This window comes from Mycteria americana, chromosome 1, assembly GCF_035582795.1.
Source record: "Mycteria americana isolate JAX WOST 10 ecotype Jacksonville Zoo and Gardens chromosome 1, USCA_MyAme_1.0, whole genome shotgun sequence".
Taxonomy (NCBI): domain Eukaryota; kingdom Metazoa; phylum Chordata; class Aves; order Ciconiiformes; family Ciconiidae; genus Mycteria; species Mycteria americana.
Window position 1 is genome coordinate 154,748,270 of NC_134365.1, and position 26,247 is coordinate 154,774,516.

A 26,247-nucleotide genomic window follows, 5' to 3' on the forward strand; every position below is an offset into this window, starting at 1 on the left:
GTGTCTTAGCAGGGCAGGAATGTATAACATTGGAAGGAACAAGGAAGGTGAATATGGTTTTGAGTTTTTCCTTCCTCTTTTTCCAGCCTGTTGCGTTCCCGCTGCCTAGTTCAAGCTAAGCTATCTGTGCTGCCACAGTAGTCCGTTTTTAAACTATAGTAACCCAGTATTTGTGGGGAGAAGATAGCAAGTCAGTGAGGTATTCAGAATTGTATAGCCTATTTTGTGAGACTTGTCCAGAATACCTATTGATAACTTTTCCATAGCTAAAATCAGCTTTGCTAGGTTTAAGTACTTAGTGCAAAGTTGAGTGCATCACACAGTTAAATTAGGACCATGTATATTACAAGTGCAGGGATAGAGAGAAAAGCTATTGCAAACTTGAACTGATTATTCTGCCACTATGGCTCCAAATGGAAGCCTTATGCTCCAAAACAAAGTGCTTGTGTATTTTAAATTGTCAAGGTCTTAGACATCTTAAGAAACATTCCGTTTCTTAGCAGAAGTGGAAAATTGAAGGTTTTAAAGGTGAATATATTGACCTTTTGTCTGCAAACGCTCTCCAAATTCTCTAGCATACAGGTACTTCACAAATGTGAAGAGGGGGGAAAAAAAAGCGGAGCTGCCTCTTGAAAATACAATTGATGAAGATGCCTCTTCTGTACAGATAGGTTAAACGATGAAATTCTTGCCCAAATGAAATGATCTCATCAGCTCTGGTTGTTGAGAATATGGAAATGGTGAATGACTGTATCAAGTATTCTGAGCTTTCTTTTTTCATTTCAGTAGTAGCAGAACAAAAAAAAATACTGAGCAAATTGTTCGGCTTCGTTGTAGATGGCAAAACAGTGCCACAGAGGGAACGTTTTTGTCTTGGAGGAATCTAAAGAGCAACTGAAGCTCTAACAGAGCGCATTTGTTGACATAAAATGTCTGGCTAGAGAGCTGAGTCTTTAGCTATGCTTGAAAGCTTGACAAATTTTTCTTTCTCAACTGCTCAGTGCTAGAGGAATCTAAACAGCCATTGGCTGCTGCCAGCGTTGGGAAGAAACCGTGGTGGGTTTTTTTTTTTTTTTTTTTTTTGTAAGCTCCTACTGAAGTCACTAACATGATTAATATATTGGGTTGGTCAATTAATCCCTTGTTCTAGTCTCAGTGGTTTTTCAGGGACTTTTTCCAGTTTGAAGAAAGAAATTACTGTAAAATATCTTCTCCCTCTATCTTCCCTCTGTGCCTCACTTTCTAATCTTGTGGTGGTGGTGAGCTTTAATTTGCTGTACAGACTGTGCAGGCAGTCATTTTCTAGTGATGCTAAATGGTGTCTTCCTTTGCATTGCATTTAGCTTTCAATATTATGGGCTTTTCTACTGAGTTTTCAAAATACAGTTCTTAGAGTGCTCTGACATGACCAAGTATTAACTTTAAGTGCTTAAGTGAATGTTGTGCACTACAGAAAGCTGGAAATCGAGATCACAAAATACGGAATTGGTTTCGTGTGTGTGCATTCGTGTTGAAGTAGGAAGTGGAAAAGTGGAGAAAAAGGGAAACTGCGTATTTTTTTGGTTTAATTTTGAGCTTGAAAAGTTTTGTCCTGTTCTCTTGGAAGAACCGTGAGAATAGTGTGCCAGCCCCAGAGGAAGACTTCCTTATCATTCTGCTATTGAAACTCTTCCTGTTGACACGCACACTCGCTCTCTCTGGGGAACTTTACCCAGTGATCCAGAAAAGAGGCTGGCTTCATGTGACTTTAATGTGAGAATAGATAAGAGATAAGAGAAATTTTGATGTTTGGGGGACGTGGGGAGAGGAGGCAAACTCGGAGACCTCAGCCTGTGTGAGGCTAGTACATCTGATTTGTAACTTGCCTGAACTCGAACTAACAAGAGTAAAAGTTGGATGTTTAGCACGGCAGAATAGACTTCAATGCAGGCTGAGCAAGCCATCAATAATCCTCAATATATTTTTGGCTAGAGCTGCTGCAGTTAAACTATTGCTAACACTTCAGCTTAGTTTAAAGCCACGTTGGGCATGCTAACAGATGTTCCAGTCACACCTTCGAATTAGAGTGGAGACAGCTTTTTTTAATACAATGTCTCACAACTCTGAAGGAAGTGGGAAGAATGCTATCAAGTTGCATCAGCTGAGCTGAGAGCAAACTTAGAAGAACTCTGAAGTGAGGCATTACTGTCTGAAACAATGTTTTCATGTCCCTTTTCAGTGCCTCTTTTTATGTTCTATGGTTAGCTTTAGAAAATATATGCATGTACAATCACCCATATACAGGCCGTTTGTGAGAAGCGTGGTGTGTGGCATTTCCAAGGGCACATCGTGAGTCAGTTAGCAAAAGCGTGCGAACAGTGTGCCAGAAAGACATCACAGACAGGAAGACACGGAGTTCTGTGTCACTTTATGCTTTTCTTCTAAACCCAAGGATGCAGGTTGGCTTAAGCTTTCCTTGCTGTAGTTCTTCAGTATTTACATGCACATGCATCAGAGTGCGGTTGAACAAATCTGCAGAAAGGAAAAAGTATGTCTTTACTGGAGGTAGGGTTGAAAGAAGCAAGATAGTTCTGTTAATAGCATAAAGCTATTTGGGAGCTGGAGACTGGGAAAGGCATGTGTCTAGTAAAATGCACTTAAGCTGAGCTGCAGACATCTGATAAAAAGTTATGTTTGTTACTGTCATTTAGGGTTCCCTTCTCTACTGGCAAACAAACCTGTGTTCCCTTGGTCTGTGCATTTTTTTTTTTAAATTTTATTTTTTATTTTTACCAGGAGAGAATGATCTAGTTCCCATGGTATGTGCTAATAATCTCCGGGTACTGGAAGAGTGAAGGTAAATAAGGCCACGTGTGTTGCAGACTTACATTTAGTCATTCTTTGAGAGTTCTAAGTTTTGTCTTTAGAATTAAATCACTTATCCACCTAGTGCTAAGGTGTTTTAGGAGAGCTGTGAGGAGCATTACCCAGTTTCCTGTCTGAGAGTTTTGATTTTTATCAGTCTGCCAAGGAAATAGAGTGCTCAGCTTCAGTTATTAATGGATATGTAGAGGGGAAAGCTGTGGTTTTATTCTTGTTTTGTAGTCTCTTGGTTACCCTTAGTTCCTCAATCCTGTCTTTTTTTTTTTTTTTAATGTTAAATATAGGATACATACATGTTTCTTGTTGCAGTTTTGAAAAAAATGTTTATTATGAAGAATATTCACGACTTGCATGGTACCTTTGTGCGAGGACCTTAGACAGCTTCACAAGTGCTAATTACCTCATCAAAGCGCTTTGAAGTCCAACATGTGGTGTAAGGCTGTTGGCTGTAACTAGAATGACTGTTTTCCATCTCCACGTCTGTGAGGAGTGGTGGAGCTGGGGGTCAGTCCTCATTTGCTGTGTTCTGGTAATGCCTTTAGGATAAAATCTGTGGGCTGTATCAGAAAGCTTTATTACCATGTTGTATTGTGTTCCTGGTATCTTATGGGAGGACTGATCAAAACCTAAACACAAATTTGGAAGGAAGCAGTATGCACCCAAATACATGCACATAAATTGGACGCAACAAACTGAGTTGTTGCTGGATACTGCTAAGCCCTAAGCTCAGTGACTGTCAGGAGCTGCTGCCTTGGAAACAGAATACTGCTGCTGAGTTTAATAGAGAATTAACAACAAGAAAAATACAATGTAATACTTCACTTCAGCTGTGTTGCTGACACTGCATTAGTTGACAGATGACTAATTTATGGATAATGTTTTAATATGTAATCCCTCTGGGTTTTTTCTTTCTTGTCTTTAGGCGAAGCCAAAAATCTTCCGACATATCCGGGGCCAAACAAGATGAGGGATTGCTACTGTACTGTAAACCTGGACCAGGAGGAGGTTTTCAGGACCAAAATAGTGGAGAAGTCATTATGGTAACAAATACATGTGTATATGTTCTGTTAACTCTTCTCATTCTCTGCTTACTATGTTTGTTTAATGTTCTAAAGATACTTTTTTTGGGGGAGGAGGGAGGATGAATATGATCCTTCTTCCAGTTTTAAGAACGCTAGTGATAGAACTAATAATGTCATTATTCCTATATGTGCATATGGGAAAATGTCTTCACCAAGGCAAGCTGTATTAAATGTTTTCTAAGAATGTACAGCCAGTGCTCCTTTCTTTCTGCAATATTTGTTTTGAACTTCCCTAAGTTTTTTAGATCTCAACTTAGGAGGCAGCACTGAACGCCATTTCACATCTGTCTATGCTTAAAATTTTTCATTGGTCTAGCTACCCTAAATCCCTAGTTAGGGATATTTTTTTTTCCTGTCATGAGGCTGCACCTGAAAGAGGTTTGAACATAAGATGCCTGCCTGATTATCTTGGACACTTCCTGTGAGATTGTAGAAGCCAAATGTAGAATGAAACAGAATGAGAAGCATGTAGCAAAAGTTAAAATGCTTTCTCCTGGAAATCCCCAAACGTCAAAAAAATATAAGGAACAAGGCTGGGCGTATATGTGTAATCTGGGAAGCTGCCTTTTTTTTTGGAGTTGAGGGAAAAGTAGCAGCAAGGAACAGTCAAGTTCATAACTTTTATCTTAAGATATAAAGTGGGAAAAGAGTCAGAGTTGAGTAATACAGTTAGGAATTTGCTATTTGTCTTGTTATTGCAAATAATTTACTTTGGGAAATAGCTCTAGACCCCACCCCCAGCCCCTCAGAAGTACCTAACACATTTAAGAATGTGAATCTGAGTAGCTTGAAGTGGGATTTATTCCCTTAAGTCACTTTAATTGTTCTCTCGCATAATTTTTTGTCATCTGTAAGTCTTTATTTCTTATGTTATGATATGCTGTACTGGGGTCCATAATGGAGACTTTTGTTTCATGAGGCATTTAGATTGACTAAACATAATTAGAGTGTTTTTGGATGATGATGCTAACACTTTCCTGTTTGTAGTGTACTATATTTAAAAAAAAAAAAAAAAAAAGTAAAAAAGCAAAGACTGATCTGTATGCACTTTTTTTTTACAATAACTGACATGCAGTGTCCCTAAACCAGTTGTCCCCGAAACAGTTGTTTCTCTAAAAATGACTTTGTAACTCATTTAAATTCGTTCCTGGATCAACCAACTGTAGCCCTCCTGGTCACAACTAGAAGTTGCCCAGTGGGTTTTTTTTGCTGGGTGATCATTAGTGCATTGCGGGGAATTGGAAGGTGAGCAGTGGGGATGTATGAGGATAGTTGATGTAATTTCCTTGAACTAATCCACGTATTTTTCTATTGAGAAAATAAACTCTTAGTAGTAGGAATAAGCAGCAAGTGTAATTCCTTCAGTGGGAAAAATTCCATCTGTCTTTAGATATCATTATAAAGCTGAAGAGGTGCACTGAGGCTGTGCAGAATTGGAAGGTTTCTGGCTTCCTGTGGAGCTAAGTTCTTTTCATTAATTGAGGTGAATTCAGAGGAGGGCAACATAATGATCAGAGGTCTGGAAAGCATAACCAGTGAGGAAAGGTTAAAAGACTGGAATTGTTTAGCCTAGAGAAGAAGGATGAGAGTAGATATAACTATGTAAATATATTAAAAAAACAAAACAAAACAAAAAACCAAACAGCACCCCCCAAAAAAAATTAAGAGGGCGGGAATTGCTCTGTATGTCCAGTATGGATATTGCAAGTAATAATGGACTTAAATTGCAGTGGGGAAGAAAGTTTAGGTTAAGTTTTATTGTGAAGAAAAATCTTCCTGTTGTTAAAGATGCTGAAGCACTGGAGTAGGTTGCCTTGGTTTTTCCATATTTATTGCTGAAGGCTTTTAATAGGTTCTGTATAATCAGTCCTGACCAAAATACAGATCTTCCTGCTTTAGAACAGTGGTGGACCGGATGACCTCCCAAAATCCCTTTACAGTCCTATTTTTTTTGATCTAAGGGTTGACTAGAGATGATCTCCTTGGTCGCTATTTCTTCTCCCAGTGAATTCCTGTCTTCAGTGGTAGTCTGCCTTCTTCCTCTGTGAGCTTCTATTTGCAAGTACTGTTTTTGAAAAACTTGCTTCTTCACAGTCCCTGAATATCCACTTAGACATTGATATTAACTGATTTTTGCATTTATCCATACAGGTGTTTTCTCTGTCCTTGTTTTTCTGTTGCATAAAAGAAAAGCATACAAAAATCCCAAATACATGAATGGTGAAACTGGAATGTCTTCCCAATCTGTGAATAGAAATTGCTGTTACTTAGTGAGGCATGGTCAAACAGCTACTTAATCTTTAATAGATGTAAACACAGTCATAAAAACAAGTGCATAGACTTCCAAAGGAAGATGTTTTTCAAATGATTTCAGGCCGTACTGCAGTTGCCTATTGTTTTTTGTAAGACTCTGAGATGAGCACATAGCTGAGGAGCCAGTCATGCTGTTACATTCTTTAATGCTTGTTTGTAAATTGATTCAACCCATTGAGTAACCGTGAATTATTGGGCAGGCGAGGCTTATGTGCCCTAAGGCCCATGTAATTCGTATGCAGCAGAGAAATACCTGCTCTCATGTATGGTGCTTCTTTGCCAGGCACTTGCCAATGTAAGAGTTAAGTATGCGTTGGGTCCCTTTTTCTGAGGTATCGCTGCTGCGATATGCAATGTTAGATGGGAGCAGGGATGTAAAGCTGGGCCAATGCATGACTAAAATAGTCGAATCCTGCCTGAACATCTGCGTGGCTAGCATTGAAGTGGGTGACACAGCCTTTGACTATAGCTTGAAGGGGAGAACATTGGCTCTACTCTGTTGTTCATGCTTATTTTCTATTTCCTGTCACTTCATGGCTGACACAGGGCTGGCTTGCTGTAAAGAAGGTTTTAAGAATTGTCTGTATTTTCACTCATACTGGTAACTCCCCCATCTTCCAGTAAGCTCAAAAAATGATTTTCATGTAGTCTCTGAAAAATAAGATGCTTTGTGTGAATGTCTGAATTGAAAGGTGTTTCATACACAGCCCTAGCGTTACTGACTCTGAAATGATGTCTTCTCATTCAGATTTGTCCTGGAGAAGCCTATCTTTTCCAGCATATCTGCATAAAAAGAATTTCTTATCTGCATGAAAAGGCTTATAATTAAAGTCACACTGAACCATTGTCTTGTGTACTTGGGGATTCAAGGAGTGCTTGTGCCTTTTTTCTTTTTCTTTTTTTCTTTTTCTTTTTTTCTTTTTCTTTTTTTCTTTTTCTTTTTTTCTTTTTCTTTTTTTCTTTTTCTTTTTTTCTTTTTCTTTTTCTTTTTTTCTTTTTCTTTTTTTCTTTTTCTTTTTTTCTTTTTCTTTTTTTCTTTTTCTTTTTTTCTTTTTCTTTTTTCTTTTTCTTTTTTCTTTTTCTTTTTTTCTTTTTCTTTTTCTTTTTTTCTTTTTCTTTTTTCTTTTTCTTTTTTTCTTTTTCTTTTTTTCTTTTTCTTTTTTCTTTTTCTTTTTCTTTTTTTCTTTTTCTTTTTTTCTTTTTCTTTTTTTCTTTTTCTTTTTTTCTTCTTTTTTTCTTTTTCTTTTTTTCTTTTTCTTTTTTCTTTTTCTTTTTTTCTTTTTCTTTTTTTCTTTTTCTTTTTTTCTTTTTCTTTTTTCTTTTTCTTTTTTCTTTTTCTTTTTTCTTTTTCTTTTTTTCTTTTTTTCTTTTTCTTTTTTTCTTTTTCTTTTTTTCTTTTTCTTTTTCTTTTTTTCTTTTTCTTTTTTTCTTTTTCTTTTTTTCTTTTTCTTTTTTCTTTTTCTTTTTTCTTTTTCTTTTTTTCTTTTTTTTCTTTTTTTCTTTTTTTTCTTTTTTTCTTTTTTTTCTTTTTTTCTTTTTTTCTTTTTTTCTTTTTCTTCTTTTTTTCTTTTTCTTTTTCTTCTCCTTTCTTTCTACTCAGTTGAGCTTCATTAAGCTTCTACTAAGGACTGCAGAAATATATATTTTTCCAAGCAGGCCTTCTCCTGATGTAAAGCCTAAATAGAACTGCAAATGGGAGAAAGGAAGCGGTTATCTCTCCTTCCCAGAGGGACTTGGATGAATGTCCAATTCTGGCTTGCTTGGGATATCTGTGGCAGAGCCTTCAGACTCTGACTCATGATCTCCTGTGTTTTATACTGGGACAGTGTAAGAAGTTGCTTCCCTGAGCTCTGTCCTAATCTTCTGCAACAGATTTTTATTTTATTAGGCTGTGGCAGAGGCATGAGAAGACAGCTGAGAGTAGTAACCCCTTAAATCAACAAAGCAGGAATCATTCAGAACTCTAAGAACTGAATTAGCACATCCTGTTGCCCAGTCTGGTGCCCTTACCAGTGCTCTGAAGAGAATCTCTGTGAGCCTCAAAAACTGAGCAGCCAGCATGGTGAACCTTAACTCCTCTGTTTAGCAGTCAGGTGGGACTCATAAATTACAATCAGGAACTTAAATCATTCCTGCCATCCAGCCTCTGTTGGCTTCTGTTAAACTGGATGGTGGCACTGCTGCCTTGTGCTGGAAGATTTTGAGGGCTGCTGTGAGGATAACTGGGTAGCGTATGGCTGAAACAAGTCAAGGGTTACAACATGGGCAGGCCTTTCTATGAAACCACAGAGCAGTGTGAAAGTACTGTTTATGTAGGACAGTTCAGAGTCATCCGACTTCTCTAGGGATCTTTGGACAAGCACAGTGAACGCGTGGGTTGGTCAGAGCAAGCTCTCCAGGTTCCCAGGAAGAGAATCTTGAACTCTTCAAGCAGCACTATTTTCATAAACTCCTTGGCACAAGCTTTTAGTAAATTCTAAGGTGGTCACATGCAAGTCATAAGATATGAGGGAGAGGTCGGTCAGAGTGAGGATTTAATATGCTTCTCTGTTTTGTATTTGTTGTTCAATATTTATATTACCGTCATCCACAAAGGCACTGAATAGAATTGGATCCATTCCATATAACCTAGCAAAGATGTATGTGAAGGGACTCAGGTATTTTATGTCCTAAGGAACATGTGATAATTACTGTTTTTTTAAATGCACGGATCTACAACTTTTCTTTAGTTCTGAGCTGCAAGTAGACAGCCTGGCAAGAATTTTACCTATTAATTTCCTTTGCTGAACCAACTACTTAGCTTCCCCCATGAGTAGCTTCAAACTTCAGGCTCCACCATCCAGGACTTGTTCCTAGCTACAGATCTTGCCTGAGGATAAACTTTCTTGGCTTGTTGGTGTTAAGACTGACTTTGCCTTTGCTGTTTGCATCAAATGTTTCCATTCACTTAAAGGGCAGTGTCAGCTGCAACAGGAAATCAAGGCAGCTTCTCAAATCATAGGTGAAGAATGGAAGGAATGTGACATCTCTAAATTTGTTTCAAGGATATGGATAAAGGCAAAAACTGTCGTGCATTAAGAATCAAATGGCTGACAGTGTGTGCTTTAGAGAGATGAGCCAAGCGTCTTGAGTCTGTGATTATTTAGTTCTCCACTATTTCACTGAGGAATTTTTCACGTGCTAAACATAGTGATCAAAGCCTGAATGAAACAGCAAATGAAGCCAGAGGCACTTTCCCCACGCCCAATCCTTTTTTTTTGCTAGTCTCCAGTGAAGGTAACAGTGAGCACTGCAAGTCTGCAGTGTGCTTGTGAGTGTATAGTGAAATGTGCTGTAAATTCATAGTTAAGGCTGTGTTCTCCTTAACAAGAGGTTACGGTGTCTTTGTTTTAGTATTAGACCAGGTAACAAATTCAATCAGTAGCTCAGAACTTTTTCTAAGTAATTCTACTGCCATATTTAATGTTATTTTTTAATTCTAGGCTTGCTTAAACCCTTTATTTTCCTATGTTTGGAGTTCATGGCTGCATAGCTAAACTTCTCTTGTGTTCTGATAACATCTTGGATGCAGGCCACTTCTCAAATTTTAAACACAAAGTTTTTTCCCTTAGTTGGAGCATTGCCAAAATGAGCTGTTGTATCTGAGTTAGTTCCATTAGCTACTTCCATATTCTTATGTTGCCAGCTCACCTCCTTGAAATAACAGCTTTCCCCAGCCCAGAGGCCTTAAGTAAAGAGGACTGGAGCTGGATGCTCTAGCATGTTCTGCAGCTTCTCTCCTGCATGCTCCCAGCTCACTCCTCAGTGTGCTGTCTGCCCCAGGGCCTGCCGTCTTCTGCACTTGACTACATCTAACCATGGCTTGAATTCCTAATATCCGTGACTTCAGTTCTGAAACACCCCAAGCCTTTAAGGGAAAGGGGTAAGATGGGTATAGGTACAACTTCAGCCTGGTCAGGGATATTATTGAAGGCAAGGACTGTATGGTTGTGTAGGGAAGTAGTACAGCTGGGAAGGGTGCCAGGAAGTGAAGCAAGACTTAATGGAAGGAGGAGAATGAAGTGAGCCTTGAGACCCAAGGCAGGGTTTATGAATGAGAGCGTTTATCCACACGAAGTCACCCATGTGAGTAACAATTGTTGGTGTTGTAGGCTGCTTCGAGTGATTAAAAAAAAAAGTAAATGCAGCTGTAATGTGACTTCTGCTGTTTGTGTGTGTCATCTTACAGAATATTTTGGGAGGTGACTAGGGGCCAAATGGCTGCTGCTTAAAGTTGTCATAATCCCTGTAAGCCTTATTGAGCCAAACCAGCAACTGTCAAGTGAGGTTGATAACTATAGCTCGTGTGTCTGTCTCTCTCTTCTGAGCATAGGGTTGAGAAAGTGCACACTGCTTTATTTTTTTCTCTGTATAGTAGGGGTGGTTGTGGCTACAACACAGCACTGTCCATTTGGGTGTCTCTGCACAGTGACACGAGGAGAAAATTGCTTAGGCTTGGTGGATGTCTGGAAGACTACAGCCTGTGCTCTAACAGTGGGCATAACTGGTATGTTTGGATTTAGATGTTGCCTTCTGTGCCATATATTTCCTGCTGCGTGTCCTCTGCCAAATCTGTGCTTCAAATATAATACTAGGTATTTTTAATAAATTGTGTAAGGAAGCTACCACGACATCTGCTGACTTTGGCTCTTACAGAGCCTTTCTTACTCGCCTGTCGTCTTGTAGCTCTGTGTCTGCTGAAGTGTATTCAGATTTTATTTGGCTTGCTGTATCTGCTTTGAATAAACCTTCTCTTCCCTGCCCCACTCCCTTTACACAGACTGCAAAGCATAGTATAAAACGTATTAGCCAAGTAGCAGAAAAAGCTTAGTAGTAGAAACAAACAAGTGTACTCCTTTGTACAGACTGATTTTGCTTCCTGCTCACATGGCGATGTGAACTCTGGTCTTCAGTTCATGCAGCAGGATGAATCCAGTATTTCTAAACGTTTTAAAATAGTCAGAGGATGTGGAGTTGTCTGTGGCATGTTAATAGTCCCTACTTTCAAACACAAAAGCAGTTTAAAAAAAAAATCCATACACAAAGAATTCTGGTTTGAGGGGTTTCATTATTATTCATCATGCAACTCTTTCACTTCATCCACTGAAGTACTGGTGCCAAAACAAAACTGCTTTAGCGAATCCTAAGTATTGAGAAACAAGCACGAGGTTTTGCAACACAGCCTGAAACTAAAGAAATGTTTCTACACTGAGATTTGTTTTATGGTCTCTTCCTTTCTGTTAATATTATTTGCGATGATTTCAGTAGATATCTGAAGGTATGGAATTAAAGTTGCAAGTATGCCTCTGGAGTTTAGTAACATGTGAAAGTGAACAAATTTTGAACCTTTTCTAGGGGAAGAAGTTCCCATTCATCATGTTTGAGATGAGGATTCTTTTCCTTATTTGCTTTCATTCCGCTTGATCTACACAGTAATTTTGTTTCTCTTCTTCCCTGTCTCCTCCTGAAAATATCCATTGCCAAAACGCACATTAGAAGAGATTAAAAAATAGATACCTTGAAATGGGAGGGGCTCTAAGCTGGATAGCTGTGAGTGAGACAATACCTAGAGGGAACTTCTCGGTTTTGATTTCTTGGTATTCCTGCTCCCATGAGCATTCAGAACAAGGAAGTTTTTGGTGAGGGGACAGTATGCCTGAAGATTCAAATCCATTGCACTATTCTTCATGCTTTTACTTGACTTTTTTTTTGTGTGTGTGTGCGTCTCTTCTGTCATGAGAGCTGTGGAAGCATCCAAGGGAAGGTGTCCTGAGGAGGGATCGATTAGTGTATGTGTCGGTGGTAGGGGCTGTATAAAAGCTGTGCAGTAAGAGAGTCCCACACTTCCTGAGAAGAGGACTGCTGAGGTAGAGGTTCCCTCCTTCAGAGCATAGCAAGGTAATGGGTATGTACTGGAAAAGAGATGAGAAGGGGGTGTGAAGTGAGGGTATGTTGAGTAGAAGGTTACAGAGTCAGACCCTTGAATGCCTGAAAGCTTGGAGCAAGGATTTAAAAATTGGTACAGGGCTTTCTCTGTAGTTTCTAATCCCGTCAGGAAAACAAGAGACAGTGACTTAGGAACAAGCCCCGTTTCATAATTAAATAGTAGTTGATACCTGCACTGCTACTTGTCTCGTCACTGTGACAGCAAAACTAAAAATAAATTAGTAAAACTGTTCTGAATTTAGTAGTCTTTATTGAAGAAGCTGGGTTTGAAAATGCTTTTATATTCAGCTTGGAAGGAGCTGAATTGCATTTACAGTGGAGGTCCACTGTTTCTGTCCTTGGAAGATCCTGCTCTCGGCAGTTAGCCTGTCACTTGTTCGAAGTCCAGAAGAAACTGAAATGATGACAACACTGGTGTTGTCCATGCCCTTCTGTTGTAACCATACTGATCTGCAGCCTATGCTGCAAGACTGGGGGAGGGGGCCCTCATTATTTCTCCTCCTCTTTGAATGATTAAAATTTCTCCTGAGCATGGGGTTGGTTAATCTACAAGGAAAGCTTAACTCAAAACCTGGAAGTTGAATCTGAACTCACTTGGTTCTGAAAGATTCCGGGTTTTCAGCCAAGCTAGTTCTAGTATTTGTTTTGGAGGATCTTGTCAGACTCCTGAGGGCTGTGTAGGCAGATGCCGCTGCTTTTTATTAATTGCTATGTCAAAATAAAAGTACTCACTGAAGCCCCATCAGGCTAATTCTGGCTTTTGGGAGAGAGGGGACACTGAGGGAGGGATTTAGCTGTTCTTTTGGAAAAACCATTCTGGAGCCTTGGGGCTCATGCTCAAATAAGTTAGCTTGGGATATAAATCATGGGGTTTGACTGCTGCGACCTCTTGCTCTTCAGGTCTGGGTGGGAGACAAAGCCAGTACTGTTCTGAAGAGATACATGGAGGAAAAGCACATACTTAAGTGGAAGCATTTGTGTGGTTACTTTTGATTCCTTCAAAGATACTGTTTCTGCAGAGCTACACAAGATTGGGGCAGGGGGATATCAGATTTATCTTGATGCATACCCTTACAGTTCAAACTTTGCTGGCTAACTATCTGGTGCAGAGTGAGCGCACTTGTGTTGAAAATCTGCTTACTTATATTAATTAAGAACGCAGTGCACCTCAGGGGTGTTAACCTGAGCGATGAGAGGTTGTGAATCTACAAGGGGTACAAGATCTTGGAGGGGGAAAGCCAAGAGCAGGACAAAGCTTCTCTTTTCTTGATGGTGGCTGCAAATAATGTATCTGTGAAGAGTACCAGCCAGCAGGTGCTGCTCAGACTAATAAGCCTTATGCCTAAAAGTAGTGACCAGATGTGGTCCCTGCATGGCTAAGTCAGCCTTCATAGCATTTCTTCTGTTAATCAGTCTCTTTCTGATACCACGTATTGGACTAGAAGCTTCCTGTTGTCCACTCTGCTTTTCTGAATCTCATGTTTGTTTTGCTGTGGTCTTAGTTATGTTCTGCCGCTGACCACCACCAGTGACAAACATTAATAGAGGACTTGCCAAAGGCCCCAGTTGTTGTCTCTTCCCTGCTCTTTCCCCCAGAATCAGCCGAGCTGAATGAAAGTATGCTCAGTATAAGTCTCACTTGTATTTACATTGCCTTTAGACTTCCAATGTACTGAAGCTTCCCTAATATTCTTAATAGAGAATTGGGTACATAATCCACAGTTCATTAAGTATCATTTCATTCTAAGGTCATAAGTGAGTAAATTCTTCTGTCATGTTCTTCCAGCAGAAAGGACAATTTTATGGCTGAACAGAGTATTAGAGCTCAGAATGATGCAAGTGTTTTGCATGTGTAATGCACTAGATATTAGGGCAATGTTTGTGCATTTGTGTAGCCCCCTTGGGTTGAGCCTGTGCATGAAAACTTGCACCAAGTGGTGTGCACAGAATGAGGCCCTTGGGGCTGCCAGCAGAAGCATGGCTGCTGGGACAGTTAGATAGTTTCCAGCTGCTTGTAGTTTGGTAGAAGCCACTTGTACCAAAGAACTGGGGTATTTTGTGCCTGAAGTGGTGGCTACTGAATTCTTGATTCCGAATAAAACTTTTCGGAGTAGAATGGGTAAAGAGGACATAACTGAGTGTGCTGAATCAGAGGGGGTGGGTAGTTGGGACAAACAGCCAAACCAGCTGCCGTTTCCAGCTGTTAGATTTTTCTCCCCTGCCTTCACAGTAGGGATGATTGAGTGGGGCTCACATTGGTTGCCATAACTTATGGCTGGATGCATTTATTTCAAGGAATGGGAAGCCGTTTCAGTGGTGGTAGTTTAACCTGAGGGTATGCCTTGGGCTTCATTGTTTATCCAATATGTGTTCTTCCACGTGGCTGGTGGAGTAGTGACTTAAATAATGTTCTTACTGAATATTGGGTGATGTCTCTGGACTTCATGAAATTAATGCGGCATATTCCCTTCAAACACAGAGTACTTAGCTAATTTGCAGTGCCTGTGTGTTTTGAGTGAGATTTGTCAGCTAGCTCTTGAGGGAACGTGGCAATTCTGGGGGAATGTATTTTCACCGTAGGCAGAAATGCAAGCAAAAGTATATGGTGATGTAAAATATCCTGAAAGGAGCCAAGGGAATGACCTCACCTGACAAAATGTTGAAAAATCAAAAGTTAACGCAAGGAACTATTAATGATTTTTGGATATCTAATTTTCTAACATAAAAAGCCTTTGATAATGATTAAAGCTACAGCATGATTCTTTCTCCAATTTTTGTGCTTAGCCAAGACAATAAGGAGGTCTGTGTTTAAAAGGGGAAGAAAAAAACCTGCTGGCTTTTGGCCTGTTGGAATTAGATTTATTTTTAAGTCTACATCTGCAGTGCTTGCTGTATTTGTCCATATGACTCAAATTGCATCCACCGTTTAGGTCTACTGAAGCATGAGTGACTTGGAATGAAAAATCTGTGTAAAATGGTAGACCTGCAATGAATAAATAATGTTGATATATGCTTAGGAGTAAATCCTTAAACATATAATTGGATAGAGAGAAACTGAAAGGGTTGCTATTAGATGTCTGAGGTTGGTTTGGGCCCCCCCCCAATTGGTAGGATCCAAAGAAAGCCCTTTAAGTCTCCAAAGAGCTTTTCATGCTGAGATAGTATTTATTTTTTTTAAATCTGGTCTTAGTAAAAGAACTTATTCTATACAATTCCAGTAAGCAAAAATAGACAGATACGCAGCACTATCAGGTAACAAGCATCGTGCCAGCTCCAAGGCTTAGTTACCATCAGTTGATTGAATCTGACTTTAAATAAGAAGCTTTGAAGGGGATGAGAAAAGAGGCAATGGCTGTAGGCATTTTATTTTAAATAAATGAAATCCTTTTAAAAATAAATAAATGATACATATATATGCCATGAACCATGCTGTATTTTGCTCACCCTGTTCATGTGTATGCTTTTGTGATCTCTGTCGGAATGGTCTATTGTAAGCATAGTGTGGCAGCAGGGCCCTCTCTCCACCCTTCAAGGCACTGTATGTTAACAAATAATGTGTTCTCTGCCCTCATTGTTTAGGGACACTTGTTTTCCAGATAAAAAGAAGTGTCCGTTCTTTTTTGCACATCAAGAAATCTTGTTCTGTGGGCATTTAAGATAGTTGGGAAGAGTCAAAGTGGAACAGTGCTTGAGGGTGCACATTCATGGGGGGGAAAGACTGTCACAGTCCAGAGTGATGTTCTGGGTGTGAATTATAAACACACTGGCTCCTCCAGAATACCAACACTAATTTCTTTTTTTTTTTCTTTTGTGTGTGTGTGTGTGTGTGTTTGTGTATGTGTGTTTTTGTTGTTTTTTTTTTTAACCCAGCCCCTTCTATGGAGAAGACTTTTACTGTGAAATTCCTCGGACCTTTCGCCATCTGTCATTTTATATTTTTGACAGAGATGTTTTTCGAAGGGATTCCATCATAGGTATGTTTTCATAAATTATTATTTTCTTTATAGCTTACTTGTCTTGGATTTTAACTGTTAGATCATACGTAGTCTTATGAGTTGAGGTCTTGATAGGACTGACAATGACAGTGGTAAGTACTGCTCAGTATTGTCCTTTTTTGTCAAGTGACAGAAGTGCCTTCAGTATTACATATTATAAAGGCTGGGAGATAAATGCTGTCTGTTATGATAGTAAATGCAGATTGCAGTTTAACTGAAATAGGCAATAAAGCATTGTTTAAATGTTGGCAACATCATTTGTTACTGCATTTTTTTTTTTCCCTAAATGCAAGGCCTTTAGTCTTGCAGTTTTCCAGGGCTCATTACACTTACCTGCATGCAGTGTTGTTAAACTATGACTACCTTAATGACATGCAGAGTAATAGCTACTGGTCATAGGTATCCACAGTACAATGATGACAGAATTTTATAGAGAGTATCAGAGCAAGCTGTTGCCTGTAGAATAGCTCTGTAAGACTTCCAGTGCCTGTTTGACATGGGCAAGACCTCTCCTCTTCCAGATATTGTTTGCTATGCATTTCACCTGCAGCAAATTGCATGACACTCCATTTATCTCTTCAGGGATAAAAGTCTTGTAAAAGCCCAGTTGTTATTGAGGGGAACAGTTTCCACTTTAAGTCATTTTAACTTTGGATTTTCTTCAGTTTTTCATTTCTTACTTTTGAAATGTTGTGTGTGACTACCATTTTTCTAATGCCAGTATAACATGACTATAGCTAGCAATGAGGTCTGTATGTCTTGACAGAGGTTGTAGTGAGGAAGTTGTCTGATGTTGAGCAACAGTTTGTATAATGCTGTAAAATGCATTATGTTAAAGTGCATGGGGTGGTGGTGCAGATCTCTTCATATGTATCTTTACGTTACAGTAGTTTATCATGCAATCATTAGCTTTTTCTTTAATTATTGTTTTACGTTTTACATATGAGCTAGGAAACCGGGTAATCATTCTTTTTCCCCTTGTAATGTGAAAGTAATCTCTCCTTTTTTTTACCTGATGATTTTTTCATTGTTGAAATTGCCTCATCTGATCTCCTGTGTGTCACCAGTTTTCTGCAGCTGCAGTGACCCATGAACAGGCCATGGACTGGGATTTTTCTTGCTCAGGGCTTTACTCCCTCTCTTGGAACAAGGGTCTCTGAACACTTAATACAAGCCAGACCTATGAAATTGCAGATAGAGAAGTGCAAATTGTTTCCTTTTCTCCATGTTTCCTAAGTTCCTGTTTTAATAATCAAGCTCTGATATTGGAGGGGAATTCTTCAGGAACTGCTAGAGTAATCTTGTCTTAAAGGTACTGGGAGCAGTTTGTGAAAAGAAGGACTTGTAGAATATATAAAGATACTTTTGTTTGGATGCTCAAATAATTGATCAGGTTTCTACTGTTCATTACCTCTTCAGGAAACAGCAACGTTGACTTTTGTATGCATTGCAGAATCCATAGGTAGGCAGACTAGTGTGTTACTATACTGATGTAGCACTAAAAGTAAAAACTCCAGTGTTACCTGTCTACATTGAGGTTTTACAGTGTGTATTAGCTGTTGTAGTCTGAGTTTCCCCCGTTCCCCTCCCTCCTTATCACAGGCATATTTTGAAGAGCATTTCAAAGATGTGGAAGTGTGATAAATAGCAATGAGAGAAGAAAAAAAATCCAGAATTACTGTCACTTTGATACTAACTCTGTAAGTTCTGCTTGTAATAGGAAAATGTTCTGGAAAGAGAACAGTGCTCTGGAGTAACTGCATGTGGGTATTTTCAGCAGTTTCTATTGAACAGAAGTCAGCAGCAGCAAAACTAAGCCGTGGAGTTTTTTTGAGAAAGGGAACTCTTTCGTTGGAACTAAGTCTGTAATATTTAAAAGGAATAGCTGCTCTATGTGTATCTTCAGCTCAGTCTTAAGAGACCTTTTCTTGAAGAGGCTTGAGCAAGGGAGGTTTGGAACAGGTCCCTACTGAAAAAGTTTGGGCAGAGTAGTGCTAGAATAAGCTCTTTTCCACTGAACCACCATGTTCTGCAAATAGGGGCCCTTTGTTTGCATTACAGAGATCGCTTGTTATATTATGTCATCATGAGACACTTCTGAAGAAAATGTGGTTACCCGTGCTCATCCAGCAATGAACTTTCTCAGAGAAGGGAGTTGGGGGTTGTGTCTTCCATCCAGGGAGACTAACTTTAAGTTCAGATGTTACTGAGCTTGTGAATTTGCCTGTGTTTCCTGTGTGATCTGGTATGTTTAAGACATCTGTTTGCATTGTTTGTTTGGCTGGTTTTGAGGGTGTTTCGAGACAGAGAGAGAACAGAGTGCATGTGTGTCAAAATGGTGAGAATTTGGCAAGTAGCTATTTTTTGAATATGGCTGGCTAGCAGAGTTCCTTTTGAATCACTGTTTAGTGATTTCAGAAATTTAGTATTTAGTATTGCCAGAAATTTCTCTTGATGTTATAATATTGATTTCCAGGGTAACTGCAGCTCAGAGTAGGTATGCTTTTATTTATTCAAATATGAAGTACTAGTTTGTGATGGTAAGTTCTTTAAGATCCGAAATGCAACTCAGTGTGTGACAGATGAGAATGCTCAAGCCACTAAAAGCGGAAGGAGTGGGGGCCAGAAAATGAAAAACAAGAACCCCCTGCAACCTCTGACAGAAACTTCCGAGGAGAACCAAATAAATTCAGAAACTGGAACGCATGTGTAGCAGATATGTTTTGGAACATGCTGTAGTATTTTGGCATACAGGATGAGAGGATTGTGCAGATAAAGATATCTTTCAGTTTGCATGTTTGTTTATTACATTTGCATTTTCCTAATCATAATTTGCTAAGTCATGTAGGATTTTGCTAGCTAAACAGATACAACTCTTGAACAACTGTGTCTTGGAAGTCTTGGATCCCGGTTGAAATGCAAATATAATGAAGAAAATGCAGAGCTCGGTGAATCTGAAATATGATTTGTCCTTTTTAGATAAAATGTAGCAAATATACAGTTACTGTGGAAATAAACTAGTCTTACGTTGTTGTTTAATTGATATTGTGTGTCTTGACTGTTACTGGCTGGAGTTTATATACTGATTTATATAGTATGTTGAGATGCTTTGAGTAGGAAATGTACTACTGAAAGTGATGGTAAATTCCATTTAAAATTAGATCTGTTTGTTTCCAAATGATCAAATAGGAGTAGTAGGCCAATTTGATGGAATATGTGTCTGTATAATACATAGGATAGCTATTTTCATCTAGCTGTTACAATGAGAGAAACATTGAGGAGATGGGGTTAAGTTGAAAAACTGTCTATTAGTACCCCTCCAGTAGTAATGGATACCTCTGGCTGGATGCAGTAGAAGGAATATTAGGATAGTAGTGCTGCTAAATAAGGCAAATGCAAATATATGTTCTTTAATGATTGTTTTGATATTTAGTTTTCAGCTTTTTAGAAATGTTGAATGAGGCAAGCTGCTCCAATACAGTGGGACAGAAGGCTTTTCTCATCCTTTAATAATTGAGCAGATTTAGTGAAGAAAACCATCTCCACGATAAGCCCTGAGCTGGTATTGTCCTAGGTGTGTAATGAACAGTTCAGGCTGCCAGGCTGTGATCTTGAACATATAGATCAGTTAAAAAACAGGAAATGTGCCACACCAAGTCATTTAACACTGCGCTGAGAGAATAGTTAATATCATATGCCCTTCAGGTGACAAGTACACAATTATTTATACTCTACTTAAATCACAAATCACATGTTTGGTCCCCCCCCCCCGTTAAGCAGGAACCTGAACAGAACAAAATGCACCCCCTCTGAAGTTCTGAGGGGAAAAAGTAAATTCACTATATCAAGTCTTGGCCCCCATACTGCATTGGGGAGCAAGAACTTTATTCTGTAAGTTTGTGGTATTCCTGACTGAGGAGGAGGCTTGGTTGGGGATGCTGATGGGGATGGAATGGTACTGAATAAAGCCCAGATGTGAAATGCCTAAGCTAAGCTCTTCAATGAAGGAGCAGAAAGCCAGTGAGGAGAAGACTAGCAAGTGATTCTGGTAATTACATTTACTATAACTTAACTGCTGTAAGTCACCTTCATGGAGGTTAAGTGTGTTCTACAACAAATTGAAACTCTTGTAGCCATTGTATTCTGGCAGGTTGTAACTGTCTTCCTGCTTAATACTAGATGAGCTGAAGTAAACTAAGGCAATAAAACAAATTTTCCTTCGGCGGTAATTAAACTTAGCTGCTCTGGACTAAAGTAGATGAAACCAAATCGTAGCTCATGGACACTCTCACAGAATGAAAACACCCTGGAATTGAAAGTTGTTTGAGGCTTGCATGTTTGACGTGACTGTGCCTTTGTTAATGCCTACTTCCAAAGCTGAAGAGAGGTGTTTGTAGAGTTGCCACCATTTATTACCAAACGTCCAAGCAAACCATCTACCGTTGTTAGGTAACCGTTGCCAAATGTAGCTGAAGCATCACCTTTTGATTATTTTATTGGTTTAAAATAAAAACTGGAAAAGAATCATCCCTGTTAAACTATGCTTCTTGCTAGCTAAGTGGAGGAAAGATCTTCCAATACAATGCGAAGCAGAGCTCAAGATTTTAATAGAAAATTGTGTTCCTCCGTTTCCTCCACCCCAACCATGGCTTAGGCAGCAGTCACAGCTTAGTTTACTGTTTCCATAACATACTGTTGGATGACATGGGAATAATAGCTACTCAGTATGGTATAAATATAGCTACTAACAAAATAAAGGAAATGGATGACTGTCCCACAATGACAAGTCTCAAGAAGCTATAAACTAGAATTATCCTGAGAAGATTCTCTACAGTTGCATAGAAAGCCTAAAAGAAATACTTTCTGCATAGAATAAATTGTTAGGATGCACTCACACTATCTTCTAACATAACAGATGGTCACAAAAGCAGGAAAACAAAGTTGAGCTTTCAAAAATACATATTTTTCCTTTTTCCTCCTACAAGTACATACATTATAAGCAAAACTACTAAGCATAATGTGCTAGAACCTTGACTGTCCTTTTATGGAACCCTCCTCCTTACCAAATCACAGTGTTCTGTATATTAGTAATATTAATATAATATTATCTGTATTTAGAATATCATCATAGATCCATCCTCCCAGCTTACCTTTGACTGTTCTGCTATAGTTTGAGCGGGGCTTTCTGTATTTTATGCAGTACTTGACTTATCTCAGCAGTAGCAGATGTTAAGCAGTCTCTGTCTGATGCCTTGCTTGAAACTAAGCAAAGACTGGGACTGTGAAGAAGATGCAGTAGCAGTGGCTTCTGGTAGCAGTACCTGGAAGGGGCTGGTGATGGAGGGGATGAAGGAGATGGTTGTTCAGTGCAGGCAGCATGCTCAGGGTCCTGGTGCCTACTGTAAGGCAGACAACAGTGACTGCAACTCTAGATTTTAGGACTGCTCTCCCATTGCAACCAGGCATGGGCTATACCACCTTTCTCAAATGTATGGACACTTTAAGGGCCCAGAGAGCAGCTGGCAGAGAATTGATACCAGAGGTGTGGTTGGGTATGTTGTGGGGTTTTGTTTGTTTGTTTGTGGTGTTTTGGGTTTTTTTGTTTGTTTCTTTGGTTTTTTTTAAACAGAAAGGGAGAGTAGAAATTGCAATGTAAGCCAGGCAAGATCTTTAGGATTGTGGCCAGCAAAACTACCCTGATAGAAGATAGTCCATGCAATGCTACAGCTTGCTTCTTTTAAGGATAGAAGCTGTGTCTTATCCACCGCCTACTTTTCTCTGCCTTATTATCCAAGATATATCCCATGAAGGGGAAAAATTGGTTTTGTAAGTGATATTCTTACTATATTTGGACTAGTTATTAAAAAAACAAACAAAACTGGTGTCATGAGTATAGTACACCTCAGTACTCTGTGTAGGATGCACGCTGCTGTGCTGGAAGTGTTCTGCCATTGTCGCCACTAATTCTTACCCATGGTAGCAAATGGTCTAGTAGTGCTTGTGCTTCATGGTGCACTGCACAGGAGCCAGGAGGGAGCCATTCTGCTGCATCTAAGGCTCTGAAGCCTTATGTTGCCCCTAATTATCATCCTTATCTTTCTAATCCTCAAGTAGGGAGATTGCTTGTTTCTATCTTTTTCCATGTTATGGGGAGGGGTGAGTGAATTTGTACTGTTCTTGAACAAGGCAGGTACCTAGTCCTTTTTTGTCTTGCAAAGTTTCAGTACTTTTATTTGATGACAAATAACCTTTCATATAGATAATTACAAAATTCCAGGTAGTCTGGAACAGTAGCATTGCTTCTTGGTTGGAGATTTCAAGGTAACTGAAGTTTCATAAGGCTTTCACAGCCTAAAACATTCATTAAAATTGATTCTGATTTGTCCTTAGTCTTTCCAGCTATTGAAAGTGACTCTCCTTCATATCAGTTATTTCAAATGAATTCACTGATAACAGTGTGTCTGTGCACTTAATATACTAGCATAAAGCAACTTCTGAACTAGCTTCCATGTGCTCTTGCCGCCTAATATTGCAGCACGTAGGAGACAAAGTAGTCTCTGCTCAGAGCTGAGAGAAGACAGAATTAATTAGGCGTTTGGGGCCTTTTAACATGTGACTCAGACCTAACCCTTTGCTATAAATTAACTATACTGCAGTCAGTGTTAATGGAGTATGTTGTATTAAAAATATTACATTATATTGCTTCAGCTCACTTGGCAGCAATATGCAAAGTTCTGTGGTTTTCACTGTGCAAGTATTCCAAGATAAAGATAACTTAAAGAGAAGGTACAAGAGCTCCTTGAAATGCTCTGTTTTTAGGGTTCTGTAAAATAACTGTTGGACCATTTTTCAGGTAGAGCCTCATGCCCTTTTAAAATTACAAACTCCTGTCATATTGCTGTCTGACTTCTTTTTTGGTAAAGGAATATATCTTCTACTAATCTAGCATCTGATATAATTGTTCACATATCTCAGCTGTGAGGCAAACACTCTGCAAACTGGTAAATGAGTATTAAAAGGTGAGATGTAATCCTCAAAGTAGTGCCTAATCCTTTTGTCACCAACAGGTAATCCAGACAGAAGGAAGTTGTGACTGGTTGGAGAATGCCTGAGCCAAATTATCAACTCTTGTTAGTCTTTTCAGGGTCTAACATTTCCATGCATTAACAAGCCCAGGCATGTCCAGGGACAAGCTAATGGGCTGCATTGACTTGCCTGGGAAGAGGTTTTGAAACTCCAGTGAGGGATGGGCACTGAGGGTGCGGTGCTTCCACACACACTTTCCCAAGTGGTGTAGCCAGAAATCCCTACCCATCTCTGTTGTGTATTTCTGCCTCTGTGCCCGAATTACTGACCTTCTGGTATCTCCTATCTTCTAGCTGTGTTAATGTGACTCTTGAGTGGGGAAGCCATAAAACAAGTCAGTTGAAATGATCTGTGTGTTAAAAATGCCAACAGCGCCCACACATGACCCCTGAAACGTACTTCTTCCTCCCTTCTCCTCCCTGAGAATGTTTATTTTCATTGTTCAGTGTTTTTTAGTTTGGATTGGTTGCCTCAACAGTTTCAGTACAGCATGCCACAGGGACAGGGGTGCATGGAGTGGGAAAGTAGGACGCTTTTAAATCAGTTTGCACCACGGATCATAAAGTGGAATTTGCACCCTTAGGACCATCCAGGCCCTAGGTAGTAACTTCATTCATCTGTGAGCTGGCCGGCCACATGTTTGAAATAATAGGTTGTTAGTAGATTGGTTTTTTCCCTAAAGAGAGATTCACAGAAGGAAGGGGTCAGGTGTGACATGTCACATCTTTGTTTTGAACACAGGGTTTAGGATGCAAGTGTGCTGGTGAAGATCTGTTCAGTCTGAACTGGGGAGGACATAGGGAAATTGCTGCCATATGGCTGAAAAACATGCAGGAGTGTGTGGGGTTTCCCCACCCTCCCCCAACCTGAGGTCCTGGTGAATGTCAGACTTAGGAAAGAAATTAGTTCAGATGAGAAGAATGCTTTTACCTCACTGTTGCTGGTTTTATTGCTGAGAATCTAACTTAAAAATGTAACTTAACTAAGTTTTTAAATCACACCTTATACCGTTCAGCATGCTCTGCTGTTTCCTGCCTCCTCCCATACAGTGTCTAAAAGCTTAAACAGACCCAGACTCTGTGGCCTGGGGCGGCTCTGAGGAAACCAGCAGGAGTGGCTGGGTGCCTCAGGTGCAAGTTTTGGAGTCTCTCGCTGCTGCCTGGCAGCCACCCAAGTCTTGAGAAAGAGCACAGGACAATGGGCTCCAGTTTGGGAGCGCACTGAAGAACCACAAAGAGGAAAACGTCCTGTAAATGCGTGGTGGTAAACCTTTCTGACCTCTTGTCTCAGGTTTATCTTCAAGGAGAGTTGTAGGCCCTTATCATGATGTGTCAGGTCAAATGACAGGTGCCAACAGCTTGTGATTATTGGCCTAGATTTAACCTGGTTCTGGCAAGGCTAGAAGTTGTTTGAGCCAGGTCAGATGTAGGTCAGCTGGTGGCAGAGCAGTGACTAGAGGAGGGCAGGACCTGACCATGCTCAGCACGTGCACTGTGCCTTAACGTGGGCCTGGTGGTGATGAGGAGGAGGAGTGTGAGCATATGGACATGGCCGGTACAGGCAAAGAGTTATAAACAGAAATTGTGCAGGGTGCTCCTGTACACAGAGGATTGTTTAACAGGGCGGCAGAGCAAACCATCTGCCCTAACAGTAATATACCTTTGTATATGTTTAGACTAGCCAAAGTGTAGGCCCTTTTTTTTTTTTACTCTCCCTTCCCTCTCCCCCCCCATTTTTTTTCCCTAGTAGATTTTTCTCCTTTGTGGATCATTTGGTATACAGTGAAAAACCCTGGATTCCAGCCAGCCTAGTCAATAAGTTTCACTCATTAATAAGACTTGCTTGTGTGCAGAGCAAACAGTGCTGTTCAAACAGTTTCCTAATCAAAACAGTTGTACCACCATGTTAACCCTCTCGGAGCTGGAGGTATGTACTGTTGCCTCCAAAACACTTTGTGCTGCAATTATATACTGACTGTGCGGTCAGACCCATCTGGGTTATCTTACCATTCTTGATGTAGGGAGCAGTGGAACTCCCTGCTAAAAGAGAGGACAGTGATAACACCATTTATGCTACCTACAGGTTCAGATGTTGGTGAAATCGTCCTTGGGTTTTCCACAAGGACATTCCCTGCAAGGGTGGTGACTGTAAACAAGACTGATTGAAAGATATGGGCAATGGTGTTTGGGACGTGCATGTTGCACTGCAGTTAGGTGGAGGATTTCTGCAAGAGATTAAAGGGTACAGTGAGGATAGCAAGCAGTGAATGTAAACAATTTCAAATGAGGTCCAAAGCAATTATTGGAAGGTCACCTGTTTAAATTACTCTCAAAATGTTTTAGAGAAACTAAGTTGCCCACAAACTGCTGCGATTGCAGAATTAAAGTAGAAGCTTTGAAAATACACGGCCATCATTACAGAGATTCTCAACAGCGTAGCTTGGTGTCCTCTGTTCAGCACAGTTCAGATGTCTTATTTACCCTTTCTGCCATATTATTTTGTAGGTTCATGTAATTTAATTATTGCTTTTCTAAGAAGTTTCAAGTTGCTTGCTCTGCATATCCAATAAAGAGCCTGGTAATGAATCTGCCTTGTTAATCTCTAGTTTAATGTTTGCCAGGAGATGGATCTGGTAATATCTAAAGGACAAGCAAGGGGAGGAGACACTGAGGGCACAATGAGCAAGACTTGGGAGTAATTAGCCAGCAGCTGTGTGGAAGCCAGAGCAGAAACCCTGGTGGATACTCTGGAGTGCAACTGTGGAAGCATGGCAGAGTAGTTTAGAAACTGGGACTGGAAATATGGACACTGTCACTAGAAGTAGCCCAAGGGTGACAGAAGAATGCAGCAGCAGCTGCAGCAGGGTACATGGAGCAGCCCAGCAAACAGGAGGGCTGGGTGGAGCCATCCAACAACAGCTAAAG

At 39.8% G+C, this 26,247-nt stretch overlaps 1 protein-coding gene across 3 annotated transcripts in view; it reads left to right on the forward strand.

Moving 5' to 3' along the window:
* RASA3 (RAS p21 protein activator 3) overlaps positions 1 to 26,247 on the forward strand; it is a 134,883-nt gene that overhangs the window by 36,135 nt on the left and 72,501 nt on the right. For 2 of the 3 annotated variants that reach the window (XM_075525282.1, XM_075525302.1), the window contains exons 2-3: positions 3,785 to 3,902; positions 16,113 to 16,216. In XM_075525282.1, the coding sequence (XP_075381397.1) occupies positions 3,785 to 3,902; positions 16,113 to 16,216 (222 nt within the window). Of the gene's footprint in view, positions 1 to 2,775; positions 2,837 to 3,784; positions 3,903 to 16,112; positions 16,217 to 26,247 lie in introns of all 3 variants that reach the window. The other variant, XM_075525292.1, reaches the window with a different exon arrangement.